The sequence below is a fragment of the Acipenser ruthenus genome, chromosome 15 (assembly GCF_902713425.1).
Source record: "Acipenser ruthenus chromosome 15, fAciRut3.2 maternal haplotype, whole genome shotgun sequence".
Lineage (NCBI taxonomy): Eukaryota > Metazoa > Chordata > Actinopteri > Acipenseriformes > Acipenseridae > Acipenser > Acipenser ruthenus.
The window spans coordinates 20837289-20854468 of NC_081203.1; the positions used below are offsets into that span (position 1 = coordinate 20837289).

A 17180-nucleotide genomic window follows, 5' to 3' on the forward strand; every position below is an offset into this window, starting at 1 on the left:
CAGTTACTTCCTGGTCCGTGACGTCATCCACTTCACCACTGCGAGCCAGACTGTCACAACAACAAAGCATTATTATCACCTTTTCATGCCAAAAACAAGAAATTAATAGTGTTCAAAACACAATTATTCACACATTGCTCAACCTTATAATGACACGTCTTTACCTTATTCTTTCATCGCATAGCTCCCTGTGTTCTTGTTGACCAGTTTGTTTGTTTACTTTCCCCAAAGTGAAATGCGGATATATTTCCCTTGATGGTTGCATTATAATATGTATGACGTTGGTATGGATTTAAAAGTTTGGAATGAAGTTTTGTGAAAGATCCATTATACAATTTCAGCATGCACCATATGCTTAATTAAAATCACAATCAAGTAAACCACAGTTGCTCAGAAGGGGGCAGTGTCACAACAAGGTCACCAGGACCACACTAGTCATGTTGTGACATATGTGAAACTGGTTTTCAATAGTTGTTGCAGCCTACCTCATGGTTACTGATGAGCTTACTTGTTAGATGTTTACCACTCAAATATAAGTAAATCAGAAGACAGAAGACTTGATCCTGAAGTCTCACATGTTTTATCTCAGCAGTGACTGGCACTGTGCTGTCTGCTTGTAATTCATTCTGCTGCTGTAAACATGCAAGCCCAGGCACTAATGCAGACTGGTAGCCCTGACTTCTACTGTGATGCACTCTGTGAAGTAATGCTGTGCGATGAGGGAGGCTGGCAGACTGCTGAGTTACTGGAGGCAGGCAGTGCTCTCTGAAGTGATGCAATCAAGCAATCGGCATCCTGTAAAAGGAATGGAACGAGTCTTTCTGCTGGGAGCTGCTAGTTATTTTTTGATGCCAGCTGCCTGGATCTAATCGCTAATTAGAGCCTCAATACTGCCTAGTTTATTTAGAGGTATTTAAACTATGTGGGGTTTGGATGTATTCTCATAACGTTGGCACCTAATGAACAAATGGCCCTTTACAGCCACACTTCTCTTTATGGCAGATCCCTCCAATATATTTGTACGAAGAGAGATGTCAGCATGAGAAACCCTATCACTGCCCCCTTTCATTGGGATTATAAAAAATGCAGGTTAGACAGATTTTTTATTTGAAAACCAAAATGGCATTTAAAAATTTTTTTAAAAAAATTACTTGTTGCAGTGAGACGTAGGGGGCGCTATTGATGTTACAGGAACCGGGGGTTGATAAATTAAATAAACTGACATAGTGTGAGTGGTGCTTTACCACTGACATTTCAGCTTGTGTTCAGCACACTTTACAAAGAACCCCCAATGCCCTGCAGTGGGCAAGTTCAGGCAAATCCTCATTCGCCAAAGGCTAAGACTGACAGCAGATAATATGTGTGAGGACAGTGGACTCTTACAACAGCAACCTGAAAAAAATCTTAAAGCTTGTTTAAAAAGAAAGGTAAGAGTTGGATGTTCAATAGCTGCAGATGGTCTTTTTGTAGTTCTAATAATAAATACATTGCTATTAAGTCATTACATAGCACTCCTTGAAATAAAGGTCAATGATAATGTTGCTAGTGCTAATAAGAGGTCAGGAAATGGATTTTAAAGATCCAGAAATAGATGATCTGTTGAAAAGTAAACCTCCCATCATCCATGCTCAGTACATGAGCCCATAATCCTGCAGTGCATCCTTCAAACTGTAAAACACTTTCAGCTGAAAACCATTTGCAATAATACATTGTAAACAAACCCTATGGCTGACAGAGTGACTGGAATAAATGAGCATCAATTACTGCCTGCTCTCCTTCTTGCTCCCAATTAAGCTAAGCGTGGGCAGCTGCAATACCTGACCTTTATCTTGCATAATCATCTTGTTTTGACTGAGATTTCTTAAGAAATCTTTCATCAATAAAGTATGTTCTGAATCTGTATGATACTGAGTAAACAAGAAGGGGGAGCAACGATGTGGAGAGTTGTTGGGTTTACATTTTGATTGCTCTTAAAGTACATGGTGCTAAAAAAATAATTCAAGTAAATCCTAATATATATAGAAGTGGTTACTACCTGTAGAAAATCTACTGGCAGCAGTCTTTTGAGAGTTTCCTGTTATCAGTACAAATTCTACTGCCAGTAAGAAACATGTTGGGCTGCTGGAAAGTGTCACTCTTTACAATCTCTTTGTTGTAGAATGCATTAGAAACTGGACATGTGGGATTGCCTGTCTCATCACGGTGAGCCCTGTTCATCTCCCACGCCAGTGAGACAGGTGATCAAGTGCGCTGTCAGTAAACATATGCATGCTAGAAATAATCCTTTATTAATCCTTTTCAATTCTAGCACAGAGTCTGCAGACTGCTGCTGCTACCCCCTTCAGGCTGCAGTCCTGTCTGTGTCTGGGCTTTGTGTCATTCCTACAGGGGTTGTTTGAGGACATGCAAAAAATAACCAAAATGTCATGTGAAGCCCTTCAGGTAATTACAGTATATTTCATTCTTCATCCATGTCCTCAATGAGCCATCATACATTCCTGAAATAATATAATAACAAGTATAAAAATTAGAGCTTGTGATGACCATAGCATATATCAACAGTACGTACAGAATAGTAAAGAAGAATGACACGTTTCATGACAATTTGATAAGCGATTATCCAGATGGATGAATGGCTAGACAGACACCCCCCTATATCCCTAGACTCTGATACTCTCAAGAACATAAACTAAATAATGCTAATACCAAGTTTCATGAAAATTGGATAAGCAGTTCTCCATACATATGCAAAATTGTGAAGTGTGACATACAGACGGACAGATGTACAGTATGTAAGACAGTCTATACTATATCCCCCCTCTCAGAAGATTGCATCCTTAGCAGGGGATAATAAACCCTTTCTAAATCCAGAGTACTTGAAACAGCATCACATAGTTACTTAAAGACTAAACAGAAAACAGGTCAAAAGTTTTTTCAGTGTCTGTAGTTCCTTTCTGAATGGTTACGAGCATTTTTTTTATTTTTTATTTTTTATTTTTTTTAAAGATTTAGTCGTCGCCAATTATTTTTACCCCGGTTTTTTCACCCCAATTTAGCATGCCCAATTATTATCTGTATCCCCGGCTCACCGCTCGCAACCCCCCCCCCCCGCCGACTCAGGAAACGGAGGCTGAAACACGCGTCCTCCGAAACGTGCTCCTTCCAAGCCGTCATTTTTCGCACTGCAGATCCACAGCAATGCTACCAGACCTATAGTGCCGGAGGACAACACAGATCTGGCGGCTCCACTGCAGAACCACAGGCGCCCTATCGGCCACAGGGGTCGCTGATGCGCGGTGAGCCGTGGATTCCCCTGCCGACCTAAGCCCTCCCTACCCGGGCAGCGCTCAGCCAATTGTGCGCCGCCCCCTAGGAACTCTCGGTCACGGTCAGCTGTGACATAGCCTGGATTCGAACCAGCGATCTCCAGACTATAGGGCACATCCTGCGAGGAGCGCCTTTACTGGATGCGCCACTCGGGAGCCCCCTTGGTTACGAGCTTTTATTGTTACCCTTCAGCTATAATATCTCATTATGTGTTAGTTAGTCTGGTAAATAATGATCTTAGCAGAAAAAGAAAACTGTACGGCGTGAAAGAGAACACATATAACTTGATATTAAACAGGTAAGAAAGTAATATTCAAAACAGTGTTTATACTGTAGTATCCTAGTATTGTTAAAAGGGTCTGAGAAGAGTGAGCAAATTAGCATGTTTATTTGCCCGTCTTTTGTTAAGAGGCCTGTGATGGTGTGGTGCAGCAAACAAACAGGTTTTTAAAGGAAACAACCAGCCATTCATAAATCAGTCACAAGCAGTATGGGGAAACAAGAAACTTGATCTTAATCAAATAACATGCATTTTGCCTAGCCTAGTTTTAATGGAAAGCAGCTTTATCTAATCTGATTTTCAAATATACATGTCCCTATGGTAGACCTGTTCCAGAGTTTCTCTTGCTCTCACACACTCAATTAATTTTACTTCCTACAAACCACACCTACAGACAGCATGGAAACAGCTGTGCAAATTGTGAACATTTTCTTCAGGCATGACTGAACCTGGAGACGGCATATTCACACTGGAACAAACAGTGTCATGATTAAACTGTTTCGGGGCAGACATGTGCAAATGCTTTCCAGATCGTGTTTCTCTGCATCATAATGGAAGAGGCTCTGTTCTTGTGCTGGTACTGAGAAGATTCACAGTGGCTGCTTGGGATTGGCTGCCTGTGGAGAGCACTTCAGTTTCTTCAAAGTATAATATGACTCTGAACCAGAAAAAAAAAACCCAGAAGTCAGACTCCTAAACCACATCAGAAGTTGTGGTTTATATAAAATCCAGATTGGAAATAATGATTATAGTAGGACTTTATTTTCAAGCACAAGGAAACTGCCGTTTGGAAAACAAAAAGCACTGGACAAAGACTTTATGCTCTGCCTTGTCTTGTCATCATTACAGAAACCTTTTTATTTTATTTTATTGCACAAACCCAGCTTGTAGAAAGAAAAGTAGCAGGTTTATGTACTAAGATTTGTTATAGTGTAAGGATTTTGAAACTCTTGCCTATGTATTGCACTGGCCTTGTAGGGAGTAACTGGCTTTTCATAACTCAGCGTGCAGCTGTGACCTCAGAGGGATGATAAAGCCTTTGTTTCTTCTAATAAGCTGTTTTGAGCCTTGTACAAACCATAATCAAACCAATTAGAAGTGTTTCTAAAACCATTTACTTTTGTCAAACGTGACATGCTATAACTTTAGGTAAGTGTCACGCAATAACACTCTATACACATGGAACACGTAGGTTTTTTTCTGATAAACACACGTCCTGTGCGGGGTGGCGTTTGTTCCAGTTAAATTGCACAAGCTCTTATTGTTTCATCAGCCTAGGGAAATAAAACCAAATTTGGTCATGGAAATTACGTAAGCTAGCTCTATAGCTGTGCTGTATGAAGTCATTTCTTTGCTCAGAAAACAAACATCTCTGATGCCATGAAAGCTCAGCTCACTAAACTAACATCTCTGTACCAGGGCTGCTCAGAATACCATCAACTGAGGCCTGTGTGTAATCACTGTTGTATTACCTGTGATTTGGTGAATACAACTATTTTGATTGGAACCACCTGAAGGAGACTGGCTTATTAGTTTTTATAAGAAATTAAATCTTACGATAGGTATCATACATTAGATTAATACAAGTATAATGCACTACCATTAATTCTCCAGCATTAAATACTCTTTCTAATGTGCTTGCTGTATTTGTCTTTCTAGATATCCTGATATTAAGGATGTCTAACTGGTAGCTCTTGAGACAGATAGGACTTTTTCAGCTCAAATATCAATAAGAGGTGAAGGGACATATTTTCAAAGCGTCTACTTTAGTCTTTAAGTAACTTCTATTTTTTTTAAAGCGATAAAACGTCTGTTCATTTTACAAAACTAGAACCAAACATTTGTTATATATTTCAAGTTCTCTTCAGCACTCTCAAGGTGTTTTGTTCCTTATTTTCTAACATTGTGATTTTTTCTTTTAAAAAAAGAGTTAATTAAGGAATAGATCAACCATTTAAGGTTATTTATGGCTGTGTGGTCCAGTGGTTAAAGAAAAGGGCTTGTAACCAGGAGGTCCCTGGTTCAAATCCCAGCTCAGTCACTGACTCACTGTGTGATCCTGAGCAAGTCACTTAACCTCCTTGTGCTCTGTCTTTCAGGTGAGACATTGTTGTAAGTGACTCTGCAGCTGATGCATAGTTCACACACCCTAGTCTCTGTAAGTTGCCTTGGATAAAGACATCTGGTAAATAAACAAATAATAATACAAATACTAAATTGGTATCTCAGTTTAATCTGGAAAAATCTGATATGATTTCAATGATTTTCAGCTTTTTATTCTTAATTGAGGTATTTCATGTTATATGTTTACGTTTTATTCTGTTTTTGTGTTTTTCAGTCTCTTTAAGACTCCACTGACTGTTGGCATGGCTGTCTATTCTACCAGGTTGACCATCTATAAACCATGTTTGTTTGTATTTTTCAGAGGATCCCGGTTTGAAGCAAGACCAGGTCTGGCTGTCGGACAGTGAAGATGTCCTGTTCAGTAACCATGAGACGGTATTGCTGCGGGGCTCAAGGCCAGAGCACTTAGACTTCCTCCGGATCACGCCGGTGGAAGATGGCAGCTACGTGGACACACAGTACTATAGTCACCAGGAGCTGGATGTAAGTAGTGAGACCATGTGGCAGGCAGGAACTACTCCCACACCGCTGATTTCTTTCTCCTACAGTATAATAAATGATATCCAGCTTGGCTACAAGCTGTCAGATCCTCTTCCTCCTCCTCCTCTCTTCCACCCCCATCTACCGGTGTGTTGGTTCGGTCCCGTCCCCCCCCATCCTCTAACACTTCGAGTTGCCCGGGGCTCTGGGATTTGGAGTCAAGGCCAAAGCAGTTTCTTATCAAAGCAATTGGCTTGCCTCCATTTCAGTTTGTTTGCATGTTCTTCATACACTCTTAATCTGAATCTTCTAATTTCAATGGAATTTTTCACGGCTAATTGGCGAGATTTACTTTTGTCTTACTATTTGTCTCAAGTTCACTATTTGTGAATATATGCTTGTGTTTCTAATTCAATAAAGTTTTGAAACTTTCCTTTTAGTACCAGTGTTCTTTTTGTCCTTGAATTGTGAAATATACTTTTCTGCATAACTAAGACATAGGGTTGGATGGAAGTGTATTTGTACAGGTATGGTAATCCAGACAGTTAACCTACATTTTAATACACGGGGATGGAGGGAAGTGTATATGTAAAGGAACAGCAATTCAGACAGCTAACCTTTGTTTTAATATTGATGGTTGTATACAGTCTATAAGAGTTCACTTGACATTACCTGTATTTTCAGTGTCCCTGTACACTAGATTTCTGTTGGAGTATAGTATAGCCATGGCATGATGTATCTCTATTTACTGGTATGTCATATGAAATTTTATACTAAACTGTTCCTGTGTTTTATGTGCAGATTTTCCAAGCCAGGCCCCGTTCAAATAGGCAGTAGGGTGTGCCGATTGTGTGTCAGTAAAAGCATGTCAAATGTTTACAGTAGGAGTGGAACTTGTTATGATTGCATTTTAAGAAAGGGGATGGAATCAGTTTTAATACCAGTACACCTACACCACAGTATAAGAGTCTGATAATAATATATATATTTTATATTTACAAAAAAAGATATTTAAAAAATGCTTAAACAATAAATGATCCTTCTGCTAATTAAAGCTGTAATCCCAAGATATCTTGACATTGTCTAGTGAATCATTAAACTGGACCCTTGCCTGCGAAAAGATAACTAATTATTATCTCTTCATCTCTTGGCATGCATACTACCACCACCACACCCTTGGCCTGTTCTACACTATCGATTTAAACTTAATCCTATCACTGCATTCTTTCCATTATAGAAATATTTTAAACAAATACTATTGAATAGCATTCTAATGACTTTTTACTACCGTGAACATAGCAGAGCAGACCACAGAGTTACCAGCAATGGCAACACAATGGATTTGGCACAAATATTGCAAAGAGATCCTGAAACACTAGGTGATATAGTAACAAGATTATCAGACAGTATATAATGGTTCATACTATTGTGAATATGATCATGCAGGACAGTGACACTTCACATTATCTTAACAAAGCTGCATTGAGTGATGGTCGACTACGTAAGGCCCAGAGCAGTTAGCTGTCATATAAAGATATGCTTGAAGTAGTATGATACCTGGTGCCTGACTGCAATTGCAACTGGGAGATCGAGGTCAGAACCAACTAGTGACTGGTGGGGGAGGACAACGGATGCAGAGGATTGTGGCAACTGAAAGGTGTCAGTCAGTTTGTATAATGCTAAAGGCTGTTAATGAGCAAGCGTTGTAAGTTAACATGCAAACTCACCTTGATAAACTCGGCTAAATCAACAAATAAGAGGGGAGTTAAATATGCCAGTCAATGGGAGAAGCAGTGTCAGAGATGATAAAGAATTGGATGAGTGCCTGGTCCCTTCACAAGCTGCATTACAAGGTGATACACCCACAGCTTCAAACACTCAGTCTCTAGTGCTGAAGAGATAATAACACAAAGACAATGACAAAGGCACCTAATAAGCGTGTGTCTGCGTTTATGAGTTTCTTTTTTCGCACTCCTGCACTGCGTCAGTGTTGAAAGTTCTGCAGTTTTAATTCCCTTATTGCACAGCAAGGTGGATTGTGTCTCCTGTACACTTGAAGAGGCATAATTAAGAGATCATTACATCATGTACCTTGTCTGTAAGTCAAGGATTTATTACTAGAACCTGTTTTAGTCTGATTGTTATGCTTGCAATGTTAATTGAATTAAAGTACATATAGCTAACAAAATAATTCCATTAAATCGTATCTAAAATGTATTACTATTACTTCATAGATCTCATATTTTCTTATATGAAAGAGGCACACGTTATGTTAAATGTGTATTTGATTTGGAATGGTGTTTTTTCCATAGCATTTGAAACAATAAAACTGGAGAATTTGTCTTTTCCATGCAGTACTTCCCATTGAAGGAACACATCTGACACACACGAGTTGCTTCTGGAAGTTTCAGTCCTTGTAGGAAAAACATTTCTGTTTTTTTCACTCTTCCTCGGCACATTTTTTAAATATATATTTCTCCCTTCTGAAGGTTTGCCATTTATTATCTTTAATAAAACTTGAACACCCAGAAGAGAGATGCATTGACTCACATTTGAATACCAATCTGACTGACATGTTTTCAAAGTCGACTTTTCACATCCTTATATTAGGTAATATGTACTGGAATTGTTTTATAAGCACCATGTACTTTAAAGTATCCATTTAAAGGTTTTAAAAGATCTTACCTGTTATCATCACCAACAGTATTATCACTGGTCCGCCATTTTGTCCCTTGCTTGTATGTTATTAATTCGGCAGTTTATCTGTGTTTGAAATATTTGTATCCTAAATTAGTGTTAAACACAAAATAACAGCCTACCAAAAACTACCAAATGTCCTTAAAGTCTTTTCAAGCCAAGGAGCCATATGGTCAAGAGAGCCATCGGTTGGATAACCCTGGCTTACAGTATACTGTGTTCCACTTAACAAATGAAAAAAACATGGATTTCTTCTTGTTACTTGGTTATAATGAGTTCATTTAATGTTGATAGTGTTTCTGCGGGGTGAGTATGGGGTTATTATGTAGTACATCTGGTGTGTTGTTTTTTTTGGTTTTTTTTTTTAAATATTGGCTTTTCAGAGGATTATATGTTCTTAGTTTGCTAATGTTAGACGAGAACCCTGGACCCTCCCCCACAGTAATTCTGTGGACATCTTCAGAAGCTGCTGCCATGGGCAGAGAGACTGTAAAAGGATTAAAAGCATTACACTTTGTAAACAGGGCCTTGCTTATTAAACATGCTGTGTTGGTTTAGGTTGTTTTGCATGTTGCCAGAAAATGCTGAAAAAGAGGCTAAACAATAGAAATAAAATAAAAACTTGTTTATGGCTTTGATGTTTTTGAATTGCTAAAACATATAGATTTTCAAAACTCTTCATCAGAAACATATTTCCAGAAAGGAAAAACACCCAATAAAGTTACCAAACTACAAATAAACATGTTGTACATTTAAATACAGTATAAGTAGCAATGCTTGTCAGCAAAAAAGAAAGTGATGCATACGTTCCCATTCCTCTCAGCAGATTAGGCCTGTTTAGTACACATTACAGTTGAGCTTGGTAAATACAGCTACCTTGCCATCCACCTGGCCTGCAGGAGATTAGTGAAGGAGCTGTGACTGCACCTTGTTCACTGTCAGCCACACAGCCTGCGCAGTTCCGGGGTGTGGCGAGATCGTTGGATGAGTACCTGCTTGTAAATGGAAGCAGGAAGGTAATTCGACACCTCTGCTGTGCTGGGTTGTCTTCCCAGGCCTGGGGGGCGGGCAGGCTGCATTCCTATGAAACGCAGCACTGCTCTCCTGAGCTCTGAAGGAAGGCAGATCTACACTGCAGCCCTGACTGAGAGCGCTCGCCGGCCTCAGAGACGACTGGTTGTCTGAGAGACTGAGGAAACTTCCTGAATGGGACGCTCACTGTGCCTGCTGGATTAATCCTGAGTTCTTTCTCTGCTGTGATTTGTAGCTCAGAAGCACCTCCTCTTCTCTGGGAGATTACACCGGGATTTTCTTTTGACATTTTTTGCAGATTCATTACAGGATTTCTACAGCGGACCAAAGAAACAAGTACAACCGGATTACAAACTGCAGAAGTGAGAGTTTTTTGTTTTTGGTGCAGAAGTTTTGCTTTTTTTGTTTTACTGGGAACAGCAACACTGTGTGTCGCCCAAAGGATTACAGAGTGGACTGGTCTTCACTGGCACAGTGTGGGACACAAAATAATGAGAGCCAACAGATTTAAACTGACAAAGACCTTTTGTTGAGAGAGACTCACGAAACAAGCTGCTGCCGGTACTGAGATGAGCCTTTGACTGATGTGTCCAATATACACATTGTGCTGGACTAATTTACAACAAATCAAAACACACTGGCTTTCTGCTGTGGCTCTGAATTCACACAGAAGGGGTGCCAGCAACTAGCTACGTCTTACTTTCCTGATTCTAAACATAAAGTTTAAAGAACTGTATGCTGGAGATAAATCTTGAACAAAACTGATAGCAACTGTTGCCTGGAACACTTTTAATCACTTACCAGTACTTTAAAATGTTTTTCTTTTTTTAAATTGTCTAAAAATGGAAGACAAAAATAATAAGTCAAATGACACTGATGGCTTGGAAAACCAAAAGGCCGGAGCAAGGACTTCAGGGAATCCTCAGTCCTTTATGAGCATGATTTCTTCAATGTTCGGACGTGATAAATTGAAAGCACAAACCCAGGGAGAAGAGAAAGCTGTGCTGAAATCTTTCCGGTCACAGTCTGAAAATGTAAAAAAAAATAATGATGAAAAAGCTGAACCTGATGGGAATGACAGCGAGGGGATTGAAGACAAGGATCCAGGTCTCGAGGAAAGAGCTGATAATGGTAACGCTAAGGTCTTTGAGACAAACAAGAGCAAAGTTCTGATAAGGGACGATATTGAAGGGAGTGAAAATGAAACCACTGCAACTTCGCCTCCTCAGAGTCCCTCAGTGCCTGCGCCTACTGGTGGAGATGCCAGGGATGCAGACCTTGTTCGAGTGACTCTGGTTCACACCACCAGTGACACTGAGTCTGAAGATGAGGACGACGCCAATGTGAGTGAACTGGAGGCCATCTCATATACACCACATAGGACATCAGTCTCTTCTCAAGAACAAGAAAATATGAACAGGGTGGATTCAACCAAAGGAAGATCAGTAGACATGGTCGATACAAAAAGTGTTGCTAGCGATTCATCATTACAAAGTCAAGGATTACAAAATCAATCAGTCAGCATAGACAAGCCCAGTAAGGAGGAGGACAGTGAGTCTGAAAAGGAGTTTCAGGCTACACTACCAGATGTGCCTGCTGGAGTCACCAGCCCAGATGTGCCTGCTAGCGTCACAAAGACAGTGGTTTCCTTTGAAGACACAGAGCCAGATGAAGTGTCAGCAAGTATTGGGCAGTCAGGTGGTCCCAGTGGTATCCCAGAGCCAGGTTCCTCCCCTGCTATTGCAGATGCAGATGTGTCTGCTGACAGTACAAAGACAGTGGTTTCCTTTGAAGACACAGAGCCAGGTGAGGTGTCCGCAAGTATTGGGCAGTTAGATGGTCCCAGTGGTATCCCAGAGCCAGGTTCCTCCCCTGCTATTGCAGATGCAGATCTGTCTGCTGGCAGTACAAAGACAATGGTTTCCTTTGAAGACACAGAGCCAGATGAAGTGTCCGCAAGTACTGGGCAGTCAGATGGTCCCAATGGTATCCCAGAGCCAGGTTCCTCCCCTGCTATTGCAGATGCAGATCTGTCTGCTGGCAGTACAAAGACAGTGGTTTCCTTTGAAGACACAGAGCCAGATGAAGTGTCCGCAAGTACTGGGCAGTCAGATGGTCCCAATGGTATCCCAGAGCCAGGTTCCTCCCCTGCTATTGCAGATGCAGATCTGTCTGCTGGCAGTACAAAGACAGTGGTTTCCTTTGAAGACACAGAGCCAGATGAAGTGTCCGCGAGTATTGGGCAGTCAGATGGTCCCAGTGGTATCCCAGAGCCAGGTTCCTCCCCTGCTATTGCAGATGCAGATGTGTCTGCTGACAGTACAAAGACAGTGGTTTCCTTTGAAGACACAGAGCCAGGTGAGGTGTCCGCAAGTATTGGGCAGTTAGATGGTCCCAGTGGTATCCCAGAGCCAGGTTCCTCCCCTGCTATTGCAAATGCAGATCTGTCTGCTGGCAGTACAAAGACAATGGTTTCCTTTGAAGACACAGAGCCAGATGAAGTGTCCGCAAGTACTGGGCAGTCAGATGGTCCCAATGGTATCCCAGAGCCAGGTTCCTCCCCTGCTATTGCAGATGCAGATCTGTCTGCTGGCAGTACAAAGACAGTGGTTTCCTTTGAAGACACAGAGCCAGATGAAGTGTCCGCAAGTACTGGGCAGTCAGATGGTCCCAATGGTATCCCAGAGCCAGGTTCCTCCCCTGCTATTGCAGATGCAGATCTGTCTGCTGGCAGTACAAAGACAGTGGTTTCCTTTGAAGACACAGAGCCAGATGAAGTGTCCACGAGTATTGGGCAGTCAGATGGTCCCAGTGGTATCCCAGAGCCAGGTTCCGCCCCTGCTATTGCAGATGCAGATGTGCCTGCTAGCGTCACAAAGACAGTGGTTTCCTTTGAAGTCACAGAGCCAGATGAAGTTTCTGCAAGTATTGGGCAGTTAGATGGTCCCAATGGTATCCCGGAGACAGGTTCTTCCCCTGCTATTGCAGATGCAGATGTGTCTGCTGTCAATACAAAGCCAGGTGACACTGAAGCAGACAAGAGCAAGGATATAAACCCCATTTCTAATGTTGATTCTGCTTTCAATGCTTTCAAATCGTTCTTTAATCCCAGACCTTTGAAAAAGAATTCTGCTGCCGTAGAGCCAGATGTTTCTACTGGTGTTACAAAGGCTGAGGGCCCTACTGATTTGGCAGGTCTAGATCTTTCAGATGGAATCACAGAACCAGATGTGTTCACAGGGACCATACAACAAGAAGGACCCATGGCCTTAACAACATCTGATAATTCTTCTCCTATGGAAGAAGAGCTTGATGATTCACCAAGCATCGCAAAGCCAGATGTTCATTCTGCTGTGGTGAAAGACACTCTTCCTGGTAGCACAGTAACAGATGAACCTGCAAGCATCATGCAGCCAGAGGTGCTTGCTGCTAACAAAAACCAAAGTGTGCCTTCTGCAGTGACAAAACCAGATGTGACTACTTCCTCCCCTACCAAAAGCACCACCCCTGCGTCTGCCACTCCTGGGGAGAAGTCCTTTCAGCTGCCTGCCCTTTTTAGTGGACTTAGGGTGTTGAAAAAGGGGGCTGTTGGAGAAGAAAGGGAAACTGTTTCTGAAATCAAACTCAGAGACACTGACTTGGCGATGCTGAGTTTGACCAAGCCTGTGAACAAAGTCAAACTACAACCAGAGCCTCTGCCAAAGAAAAGGGAAATAAAAAATGTTCCCGAGCCTAAAAACAATTCTGGATTCTTAGAGCAGCTCACTCAATTGTTAAACCTGGATGGGCCAAAAAGTGAAGATAAGGAAGATGCCAATAAAGAGGCAGGTGATGTTACAAATGCTGATGTTCAGTCAAATGTGAAGGTAGATGAGAGCAAGGATGTAGGCCCTCCTGCTGACGGTGAAACTGCTTTGAGTGCTTTTAAATCGTTCTTCACTCCAAAAACTGTCAAAAAAGACAATTCTGATGTAGAAGACCTTGACTCAGTGAAAAAAAAGCTAAAACATGACAGGGATGTGCTTAAAGGGATATTTCAGAGATCTACTTCAAAACCTGGTCCTGCTGAAAACAACACAGGACAAGCTGAAGAGGCGCTAGTATGTATTGCTTTTGAAGAATATAACCAGGCTTATTACAGAATGCATTTACATACCGTGCTTCTCTGTCCCAGGTTTTCTCTCACTATCTCACTTCAAAGTCTGATTCAAACTACAGCAGTGTTTTTCGTTTTCATTTGCTTGGTATCTTTTTTTATTATTTCAGCTGCTTTAGACAAACCAACGAGAGAGCATGCATAAATTAAGAGGAGTGTGTTGGCTGTATATAAATATAATTCTGCTATATTAAAAGTTACATTTGCACAGTCATTTTGCAGTTCTCATATTTATTTACCATAGTTTACCATCGTTTGCCAAGTTTTTTTTTAATATGCTTTACCATACCTTGCTGTGTTTTACAATGCTTACCTATGCTTTAAGCTTTCACTGTGCTATGCTTTTACTATGGGAACTTTTTATATGGGTATTTCTATTTCATTTAAGAATGTCTTACTTATTTGATTAATTTCTTATCCAGGATTTTCCTTTAGCCTTTAATGTAGCATAAATACAGTAAACTCCTTCCTGGTGACTAGCTGCATTTAGTGAGCAGCTCACGAATCCATTTCATTTTGGAAGCAGATTTCCATTAAGACCCTTTCCATGTTCTTGTGTTTTATTGAATTGGGTTCCTAACTATAACGTGCATTTGTAATGGTTTTCTTTCAGTCAGAGCTGGCCTCTCCCACTGATAGTGATGACAGAACGCCCAAGCGGCTGGTGGCAGTGTGGCCTCCACCCAAACCCAAAGAAGAAGAAGAGAAAGTGGGCCTGAAGTACACGGAAGCTGGTAAGTACTGGCATTGACATGTTCTTTGGGATTGTAAACAGGGATTTGGACACAATGTCTGAGACACTGGCCAATATGGGCCACCATAGACAACCAGGAAAACAGTGAATTAATCTGACAAGTCTACAAAGTGTTTAATTCGTGTCAATTCTAGCAATCTTTTGTGAAGTCTGTTCCAGTATTAACTACCAGCCTTCTATCTATCTGTGAGATCTGCTTGCCCATCCTGCACAGGTAGATACAGCTGTTATAGATCACAGTATGCCTGTCATGAAAACCCATTTGCATAAGAAATTGCTCAGTCAGATGAGCTCATATACAGAAATATCTTGAAATACCTATTTTTAGACTGTGAAATAAGCCTTTTTTACAGTGAAAACACAACAGTCCTAGTGATAATCCCTTGGGTTCAGTTGGGCTGGTGATTCACTTGTTCTGGGCCAAATCCAGCAAGGTGCCCAGCAATATTCCCCACAGTAAGTACACCCACAATATTCATAGTTCTTATAACTAACATGACGAGTAAAAACATGTCTGGAGTCTGTTCACCTGTCACACCCGGTTACTGGAACCAGCCTTCAACAGTGCAATGGCATTTCCTCAGTGAATCTGTGCCTGCAGGAGTCCAGCATGTAAAACTCTAGGGTACAGTACTACTGCTTTTATTGACCTGTGTGCAGAACAACAAAGCAATGCTTACGCTGTTGATTTCCCTGACTGGGATTTAGTACAGCACACTTCAGACTTTTAGATACATCTCGAGCAGGAGTCTCCAACCCTGGTCCTGGAGAGCCTCAGTCCTGCAGGTTGTATAAGTGTCTTTACATTGTCAATGGCTAAAGATCTGGAACACATGCTAATCTTGACCAATTAAACCAATAATTGGTCCAATTTAGTAACTGAGAGCACCATTGAAATGAAAACCAGAAGACCCTGTAGCTCTCCAGGACCAGGGTTGGAGACGCCTGATCTAGAGAAACACTTTACTCCCTGTCCATCTGTCATTATGTGCGTATGTATCCAGTTAAGCAAGAAAGACCTCCAACAGGAATGTTGTTTTTTTTTTGCTTTGTTCTCTTTGTGGTGTGTAGGGATATTATTTCCTGTTTCTGGTGATGAGGCCTCAGCCTGGGTAACAGGTATTATAGACCCATCATCTTTTGTCAATTTCTGGCCATTGATTTATAATTTCAGTTGTAACCAAGGCTTTACATGAGTTTTCTTCTATTAAGAATGTTTAAGCCGCTGCTTCCTGGTACCGTATCACTTTCAGTACTGTAGGTCACATGTGGCCCGTTTCCACTGCCTGGCTCTCCTGCCTACGGCTGCCCAGGGCAACAAATCAGGGTGATTCCATTGTTCACCCCAGCAGCTGAGCACGGTTATCTGGTCAGGTTTCGTATCACTAGCTCGATGTAGCCAAACTGACTACAAAATAAGTGTGTCATCACATAGCCAGGAGGTGTTTAAGCTCTTTGTTTTACGGCCATGATGAAAGATGTGGAACTTGATATATAAAAACTAAGCCACGTTAGCCAAAAAAAAAAGTCATTTTGTCCTACACATCAGGAGCTGCATTGTTATTAAGGCATTTTTTTAACGATGTGTTATTGTTTTACGTTTCACTTTCCATCCGTCTTCTTTTGGAGGATTCATTAAACCTGGTCTTGAGAAGGCTGTCTAAAATCGTATGTAATGCCATAAGGAAAAAAGCAATGAATGTGCTTTTAATTTCAGCTGCCATTGCTCGGACTGCTTTGTTCTCAAAGTAGCGAAGGGAGAATTGGTGCTTAGATACCCAATTAAAGATCATTAATTAATTAATGTGTGTAATGGTTTTACTCAGTTAGCACTCTCAGTTACAAACTTCTCCCAAACGAGTTCAAGATCGCAAAGGAAACCATTTGCACAACAAAACACGCAACACTGTTATATCTTTCATAAACTTTATCAAAAGTTTGTACATAAAATACAGTACAGAAGTAGAAAAGAAGGTTAATATCAAACTAGCATAAATCAGCGCATTAATCTCAGTAAGCAATAGTCTTAGCTTCAGTGTAAATATTAACTATGTGTAAAAGCAATCATTCATTCATTTTCTATAATTTGTCTTTTCTATAAGAACTACTCTTAAGCCAGCCAATATAATGCTATGAATATGCATTAACTGTTTGAGTAAATCTGAGTTAATATTTCAAATAAAATACTGATGAATTCTAATTAATAGGATATTACGAAATCATACTTAATTCTTTATTTGCCATGAAATATCTAGATCCTTCAATTAGAATTCATGGCTACAACACCCATTCATTTATTCTTAAAAATAATTACAAAGATGCCTACCTCT

The 17180-nt window shown here is 40.8% G+C and overlaps 1 protein-coding gene across 1 annotated transcript in view; it reads left to right on the plus strand.

The window, feature by feature from the left end:
- The window catches only part of LOC117422305 (formin-1-like), a 132985-nt gene that overhangs the window by 19621 nt on the left and 96184 nt on the right, over positions 1-17180 (plus strand). The window contains 2 exon segments of the mRNA XM_058987413.1: positions 6033-6214; positions 14710-14830. Of these exon segments, the coding sequence (XP_058843396.1) occupies positions 6033-6214; positions 14710-14830 (303 nt within the window).